The sequence below is a fragment of the Saccostrea cucullata genome, unplaced genomic scaffold, assembly GCF_032062105.1.
Source record: "Saccostrea cucullata isolate Sc308-1 unplaced genomic scaffold, CSIRO_AGI_Scuc_v1 ctg5034, whole genome shotgun sequence".
Taxonomy (NCBI): domain Eukaryota; kingdom Metazoa; phylum Mollusca; class Bivalvia; order Ostreida; family Ostreidae; genus Saccostrea; species Saccostrea cuccullata.
In genome coordinates, this window is record NW_026930549.1 from 9,295 (window position 1) to 18,569 (window position 9,275).

General features: G+C 31.8%; 1 protein-coding gene across 1 annotated transcript; it reads right to left on the minus strand.

Annotated features, from left to right (window-relative positions):
- Window positions 1–2,448: 2,448 nt before the first annotated feature.
- LOC134229019 (uncharacterized) lies at window positions 2,449–4,166 on the minus strand. The gene is made up of 2 exons (XM_062710730.1): window positions 3,732–4,166; window positions 2,449–2,582 (listed from the first exon to the last, which is right to left on the minus strand). Exons 1-2 carry the CDS (start codon window positions 4,069–4,071, stop codon window positions 2,449–2,451), a joined length of 474 nt encoding a protein of 157 aa, XP_062566714.1. The 5' UTR covers window positions 4,072–4,166.
- Between the last annotated feature and the right edge of the window lie 5,109 nt (window positions 4,167–9,275).

The window sequence follows — 9,275 nt, forward strand, 5'->3', positions numbered from 1 at the left end:
GTGGGGTAAATGTTGTTAACCTTTCGCTGCCGTAGAGGTTTACAGTTCAAATTACGTACAGTGCCGTGACAGTTTTCTATTACGTTGAATCCATGATGTAACGTTACTGTGACGTCATGAACAATGTAGATAAAGGTGTAAATACTTTCCGCCTAAAGGTTCACTTTTTGCAGTAAATGGTGAAAAAAGACGATAAAGAACAAATTCTACAACGACTGAACCCTTTGAAAAGTTACATTTTATATAACATACATTCAAAAATAATATATTTTAGTAGACTATAGGTCAGGAGGTTTTTTTTTCTAAATCATATACCGGTAATTTTATGTAACGTCAAGTACCCGTTGTGTTAATTATATTCAGCATTTTAATAAAAATTTACAAATGCAGTGGATTGAAATGGATACATAAAAACTTGCAAGTTTTCGTTATTTATTTTTGAAAATTCTGTCGGACTTGAAAGAGTTTTATTTGTTTAAGGTGTACTATATACATTTTTTGTATGAATCAACTTATTTTCTTAAATATATGAAATTAAATTTTATAAAAGATGAAAATATATGAAGAGAGGCTTTTTATAAATGACAGGTTTAAAAAAAACTTGAATAAAGCCGAGACTGTGCACATAAAAATATTTTCGTGCAAGTTTTGAAATATTTGAAAAAGTCAATTCCGCTTCTTCACATGTGATTTTAATTTTTAAAATCCTTTCCTCAAAACACAATTGCTGAATAAGATTTGTTTTATTCTTAAAATGACATCAAGTTATCGAATGACAGCTATACCCAGAGAGGTTTTGCTATTAAATTATATCGCCATTAAATTATATTATTTATATTTATGCACGGGGGTTGTCCGTAAAGTTCGTGGACAACATTTAAGGAATGTTTTTAAGTTTTGTGTGAGTTATTGGTGTGTGAATCACACAGACTTTTCACGTAGGCATATTTCATGAAGCGCGCTAGTCCTTGACGACATTCCATTGAATTACGATTGGTTTTTCCCCTTGTCCTCTCAAGATTCAGTTTGCGCCGAGCCATTCAACTGATGCTTTAATTCATTGTGCTGCTGCTGCTTAAAACAAACTCAATTACTGTGAAAATGTGTGCTGCTTTCAACAAATTCCTGAATTGGTCTGCTTTGCTTGCTTGGAACAAACTCAATTGCTGTGCAAAATGTGTACTGCTTCCCACAAATTTCATGCATATGCACAGTGCTTTGCTTGCTAAAATATCTTTAGTAACGTTCGCGGTTTGATAACCCGGAACGATAACTATATATACATGTAAACTTGTAAAGTTTATTTACAATACATGTATATAAAATTTAACTGTAAGGTTAATTACCGTTCGCGGTATACCCGGAACGGCCATTATTATGCTTATTATACCTACATGTACATGTAATATTATGCTTTCATGTTGCTTACTGCTGCTGCTGCTTGTAATAATTTACGCTTGGCGACCCCTTGCTGCTTTTAAATATGCCACGACAAACAATCGCCAATATCAAAATAAACGTATGTAAAATCATATTTGTTTTATTTTTCTGTATATAAATAATACTGTTTTCTTCTACTTTAAAAATGTACTAGTATTTACTATAGCACTATGAACGCAACTTTTTCAGCTTTGAATACAGTTTCTTTCTCACACTCGCACAGTATAATTTACTCCATATTTATCGCATTCAGAAGCACATAAATGAAATTTTGTGCAAAAGAAATGAATCTTAGCTTTTGATGAAATTCTGTGGTAAGAAAGATATTTGAAATTGCTTAAAAATTGTTGATCGAGGTGTACTCATTACAAAAAAAAATATTGGTCAATGTATTTAATTGATAGGAATGTTATAGGAATAACAAAAAACAAGCATTTTACACTTGTAATAGACCGCCTCATGATGAGTAAGATTAGGTAAAAATCTGAATGGATCTTTATTCATTTACAACTAAATTCCCAGAGATTTGTCTCAAATCAAAGCAACAATTAACATACCTTCAGTGACTACATGAACATTTGTTGCTCACAGACTCTAGCTGCATTACAACAGGAGTAGCCAAAAGAGACACCACTCGTACAGTTTCTCACCACTGTGTAACCATTCACTGTTCGTGTCGTGCCTGCCTCGTCACCGTAAATCTAGAAATTTTATGACACTTTCATAAACAACTTATAATAATTAACGTATAATAATTAAAATTCTCGCAGGAAGTTTAAAAGCAGATTTCCTAAAAAATGAGACTTACGAAGGCAGGGGTCTATTGGAATATATATTTTAAGTACTAGTGTACTTATACGTAATTTTTAAGAATTTCTATATCATTGGATAGTTATTTGTATAAATCTTCAATATGATATAATTCAGCAGCATTTGCCCACCCTTATACCTTTTCTTTTACTAATAAGAGAAATAGAGCTAATAATCATTTAACCGACATTATATGATTCAGTATAAATCATGGGCTCCCCGTTCTTTAATATTATCGTTGTAAAACATGATTGTTAATGTTCCGTTCTCTCCTGTAAAACATGTTGATACTGCGCATCCCTCTACTTGTTCGGGTTTTTCAAAGCAAAGATCTAAGAAAAATAATTAATATCAATAGCAAAAGTAAGTCGTGACTTTATAACAATAAAATTATCAAATGCTTTAAAAATGTATGAATGTAACCTGGATATTATAATTACACAGAAAACAAACAAATGTAAAGACTGTCCATAAAAAACTTACACGGTCAAATGTATGAACCTTTATATATACTCAACAAAAAAAGAAACGCATATTGCTTTACTAGTCAAAGAAATTTTTCAAATGTACATGGAACAACTATCTTTTATATCATTGGATACCTGTGACCTATTTAAAGGACAACATAGGGTTTTAAAACCCAATTGTTGAATTATCTCCCTTGATTAAACGCGTTTATGAAAGTAGTGTTTTTCATGATTTCTTCTGAATCGGACGTCTATTTTCGCTGATATTTTGGATTTAGAGAAACTATCAACACTCCTATTAAACCCATATTTAAGATTTGATTGCAGTGTTGATGCTTCAATGCCACGCCGAAACAAAGATAAACACAACCAGGCTAACGATGATACTAAACGGAGCTGCGCAACAGGGAGTTGCAACTGCATTTGGAATACATCCATGGGCCTTGCAGGCGTTTAACTATCGACGGAAGACCAAGAATTAGCCGTCCGCAGGTAACCACACCCAGACAGGACCGTCTGACCCCCCCCCCCCTTCAGCACCTTACGCGATTCATAACTTGCTCTAAAAACTGCCGCTACAATTGCTGGATGAAAAAAATCAGCATAAAAGAGCATAAATTGTTCGCAAGAGACTGAGGAGCTGGTATTCATGCACGACATCCGTATATTGGAAATCCACCAGCGCTTAGACGTCGCAAAGGACATATGGATTAGTTTAGACGGTATGCCCCAAGAATTTGGAGGGGTCGACCATGACATAAACTTCACTTTTCTCCTGGCAATACATGATATGTTTAATTTTTATCAAAACCCTCTAAAATCACTTTTGAAAAAAATATGGATTAAACTGAAAACTTAGATTATCATGTTTAATCTGAATATACGTTTCTTTTTTTGTTGAGTATATACCTCAAATATAAACGAAAAGTCCATTTTCTTGTGAATCTTCCCGAGAATTATACTTGACATATCAAATCAATATTACATTTTAAAAACCTTTTCTCTTTGACATACCTTTTACTGACAATTGTAAGAGATACTCCGATGTCTGCTGTGTGACGTTGACATAATTAATTACCAGAACATATTTAGAAACGTCACTTTTCTTCACATTCAGTAAAACTAAATTTCCCAGCTGTGAAGAATCATTATGATTGTGGAGGAGCCGATTTTGGGAATCTCTGTAGATTTCAAACTTGTTTTCAGCTACAGTGTATTTGGCGAAGCTGGGATCCCCTGATACATCCTGTTTGTACCAAATATAACTATCCACAGTATGGTTCCTCTTCTCAGGTAGATCAAAGGACAAAACAACTTTGTCATTCATGCATGCAACGATGGTTTTTTTGGACATCTTGACCAATTACTACAAAGAAAATGCACACTTTATGGAATACAGAATATAAAATAGGTTGTGAAAGTTTTATAGATGGGTCAGAGACCAGAAGAGCTTATGCGATAGTAATATGTCCGTCGTCTGTCCGTCTATCTGCCTATACATGTAGCTATCTGTCTGTATGTCTGTAAACAATTTCAAAATGCTACTCCTCCTACAGTTTTAGTTTGATTTCAATATAACTTGGCATACGAATAGACTACACTAAGACACATAATTCTGTTTATCGGATTTTGACTTCGGTGAACGGTGTTACCGTGGTTACCAAAAATTTCTGTGGAATACTTTTAAAATGCTACTACTTCTACAGTTTTGGTCTGATTTCAATATAACTTGGCACACAAGCAGACTATACTAAGATACATAATTCTATGCATCGGGATTTGAATTGATTTCGATGAACGTTGTTGGCGTGGTTACTAAAAATAGAAATTTCTGTGAAGTGCTTTTAAAATGCTATTTCTCCAACAGTTTTGGTCTGATTTCAATATTACTTAGCACACAAGTAGACTACATTGAGATACATAATTCTATATATCAGTTTTTGCTTTCGATGAACGGTGTTGCCATGGTACATGTACATAACGGTATAACTAAAAATAGAAATTTCTGTGAAATACGTTTAAAATGCTACTCCTCATACAGTTTTAGTCTGATTTCAGTATAAGTTGGCACACAAGTAGACTACACTAAGATGCATAATTCTGTGTATCGGTTTTTGATTTCAATGAATGGTGTTGCCATGGACTGGTTACTAAAAACAAGAAGAAATTTCCGTGGAATACTTTTAAAATGCTACTTCTCCTTCAGTTTTGGTCTGATTTCAATACTATCTGATTAAAATCAGATCCTTTTTATCCGCTCACATAGATCGCTAGACAAGGATCTGAAGAAAGCTCATTCAGGTTCATCTCCTGGTGACCTTTCTAAAAAATATTCATTAAAATTTTGACCAATCAGAGAGACCGCACTTTAGCGACATTCGTAGAAGTGAATGTAGAAGTGTAAGTAAGTGTGGAGAAGACCTAATAGTTTCGTACAAAACAAACTTCTGTTCATATAATACAAAGTTTTAATTTTGTGAATAAAAAAAGTAAGTAAAAATCTTTTTTTTATTGATAAATACATGAACAAGTATACATAAAAAAATATACAAAATTTCATACAAGGAGGAATTTGACATGTATTAACTATTGAGTATACCTGGTATGCATAATCATTCACTAGGCTAGGTTTATTTGAAGTTCATCTGAATATTACCCTCAATATGTCGCAGTACATCAATGGTCCCATCAACTTCGAGATAACAAAGTTTAACTATTATAATACATTTTAAAGCATAATTCTGATTGAAGTCACGACTAACTTTTGCTTTGTACAACCCGAGCAAGTAAAGGGATACGCAGTATCAATATGTTTTACAGGAGAGTTCGGAAACCTAATAACGGTATCGCAGAATTTCACAATGAAATTATCAAGGAAGGAGCGTTTTAATCTGAATCGACTTATGTAGGCTAAAGATTATAGCCTTATTTCTCTTATTAGTAATAGAAAATGTATAAAGATGGGAAAATGCTGTTGAATATATAACTTTTAAGATAATTTATTTATCCAAAGACATTGATTTTTTAAAAAAAAAAAAGCAACAAACTTTTAGATCCTAATTTTCGTTCAATGCATACCAAGCGACACCTGTTTAATTAGACAAGCATTGCTTGTGATTTATTTAATGTCTATTAATTTCATAATTTACAAAGACGGTTTAACCCTTATAATGATAAACCCATGTTTTGGTGGATATCACCAACTGATGCTCTCTTTAATGCTTAAATGCAAATACTTTTGACATACTCCTTGACATAACTTAATTTGGATAAATGGACTTCAAACTTTTTTCTTTATTTAATGGGATAATCAAACACAGACATTTATATCGGTTTTATTTGGCTTTCAAAAATAGTTATGGTTCATAATAAGAATATCAAAGGTTTATATTTTTTAATGAGTGATATATTTCATGTGGGACACATACCATTAAGTGGATAGTCTGAGGGTTAGGAGTCTACCACTGGTTGTATTCTGCTAATCCCTTTATATACACAGCAGCTGAACTTTAAAATTGATATATATATATATATCTTTGATGGTTTTTTACATAGGTGCATACCGGTATATGTTTCTTGCTCTATTATGTTAACGTTTTCCAAAGTTATACGTGATAACTTTACAAGGTTTGTTTCAACAACCCCGTCCCTTTATCATGGACCATCTTACATTATATAGAATACCTAAAAACTATTTTTTAAATGTTTTTTTTTTTACTATTTTCGTCAAATAAAAGGAATTTAAGTAAACATGTATTCAATAACAAGAAAAATCTATTTATAATTAATATTCTTTACTGATGCTAATTTACAACATTCAAAAAAATATTTTTTATTTATTTATTATTATTTTTTATAAAATGTGCATAATTCGGACAACGCATTAAATAACCCTAAATTGATTGATCTTTTTTAAGGCATACAATATAATTCACATTAAGGTTGTTTCTAGCTTGCATCACCTCACTTTAACCTACATTTTAAAAATACTTAGTTCATCACCTTCCCACTCGGAAAAACACAAAATAAAACATTTTTTTACTTGAAATCCTTAATACTTAATTTGAAAATTAGAGGGGAAATTAATTTTACATTTAGTAAGCAAAATTGGTTTCCAAGCCTGGGCATTTATTTCAAGAGAGGACCTCTAACTAAAATGAAGAAATTGCTTTTTTGACCCTTTTTAAAAAAGTTTTTTAAACTGACTTTACACTCTCCATAAACTTATTGTTGCAATATTCTACTGAGTTTATGATAAAGATATGGACATAACATCCTACACTTGTGTAAAAATCATATTGTTGCTCTATATAGCTCATTGATGACTTGATATTTAAGGTAAAAAATGAGGGTTAGCCAAGAAAGCATCTTTTGTGCATGCATTTGCGTGCACGTACAACGCGTTAAATGACATATAGTTGATATCATTGAAGCTTTTATAATTCTTTGATGAAATCCTTCGATACTGATCATATTTTTAAAAATGTCCTACATGACTTAGGCTCAAAAAGCGAGTTGGGGAGCGTTTGGGGAACATCTCTAACGGACCCCGTTACAATTAACACTAGCTGATAAATAATCTAAATATTAGAACTCTTTTTATAATGTTCATAAAAATAACATCATGAAATAACATCATGAAATTCCAAATAGTCATGGATAAATTAACCTTAATTCTTTCTGTGTGTTGAACACCAATAAAATTAGACATACTTTGAAGGTTAAGTACATTACACCAGAAGCTCTTTAAAAGATGTATGACTAGGCTTTAACCTTTTCTTCATTGTAACCTTTTCCAAAAAACTAACTTTAACCTTATGTTGTTGATACTTATGTATTTTCATAGACAAACTGACGACACAACCTACAAAAAAATTATTCAGCATGGATCAAAACCAGTGAAATGTTATGACACGTTCGACGTGAGTTAGACGTTGGCCAAACACTAAGTTTGAATTTTGTTTAGAATTTTAACACACATTTTCATTTTGAAATCAAGGAGACAAAGTTAGAAAATATTTACTACCAGTGAGCTTAAAACACATAACATCATTGGCAAAGCATACAAAACAACCATTGTTTATACAATTTTTGTTGACATTTAATTATTTGACAATCCGCACTACTTTTTAGACGACAACAGAGGTGTAAGCGGAGCGCGCCCTCTGGTGAGAGATTGGACGCACCAAATGTCACATGTGGTTTGACGAGCCCGATCTTAATTAAAACAATAGAAGAGTTTGCGCTCGCTCTAACGTTTGCACCGTCAATATATTGAAATAAACAAAATTTCAATGTATTCCCCTTCGTAGAGCCTTAAGGAAGGTCCATACTTTTACGGATTCGGTTTTAATTTTACACACCAATATGAAATTCTTATTATCACTTGTCTGTAGAAATTAAATCATTTTGGATGATTGAAAATGATTTAACAAGTATATAATTTTTAATTATAGTGTCATTGTGCTTACAGAGTACTAGAATTTAATACCCAGGGGTATACATCATTTATGGACATTTATACTTTGCACTCTGTTCAAAGGATCTATGTCATTTAGTACATACACAGGCATAAAATTCTAAATTGCCTTTACGGACTTAAAGTTTTTTTTAACAAACTTAGGACTATCTGTATTGATTTTAAGTCTATACTATCTTTTAAAAATTTTCTTTAATTTAAAATTTTGCATGAAATTATTGAAAATATTGATGTTCCAAAAATGGTGGTACAAATGTATACGTATTCAAAAGGCCGTTGAGTTAAATTTATCTTGTTAATCATAATAAAGTATGTGTTTTTGTTAACCTTCGATATAATTCTTAATAGTTTTGAAGAAAAAAATGGCATGTAAACAATTTAGATTTTGAGGATTATTCAAATTAACGATATTTCGATATTTTTATCTGAAAGTCATTTACAGATACATCAATTTGTTAATGTTTTCCAATAAAGATTTCAAATATCCTCTTGGCAAATGAATATTTTTGATTTTCATACGTTTTAACATAAATACTATGTGATTTGGTGCAAAGCTAAATAAGATATGATATCACACTTCTTTATGTTAACTTTTGACTGTTGAGTTTTTAGAGGTATGTACTCGGAGGCATGTTGTATGAAAATTAACCTGCAAAGATATGTCTTTTATGGGTGTTTCAGTTAGTTTATGACTTATTCAAGGTATTCAAATTGAAAAAAACCCTTTTGACAGAAAATAACTAGATGCTGTCATGAGACAGTAATACCCGCACTAAGGTGTTTGCCTCTAAATGCACACTCCTCTAAAATTAGGCTTTACCAAAGAAAAAGTCAATATAATTTAATAATTTACATAATAGGACCTCCATGTATTCATCAAATTGAGCATAATATTCTCAAGTGAACATGTGACCCATGGGCCTCGATCTTATAGGTACATGTATTTCATATTCATAATTCATTACCAGTCTGAAATTAAACAACAGAATTCAATTAATGATGTAAATTAGGTTTGAAACAAGGGGGGGGGGTTAAATTTTTGGCCCATAATTGGAACTTTTTAAATCTATTTTCTCATA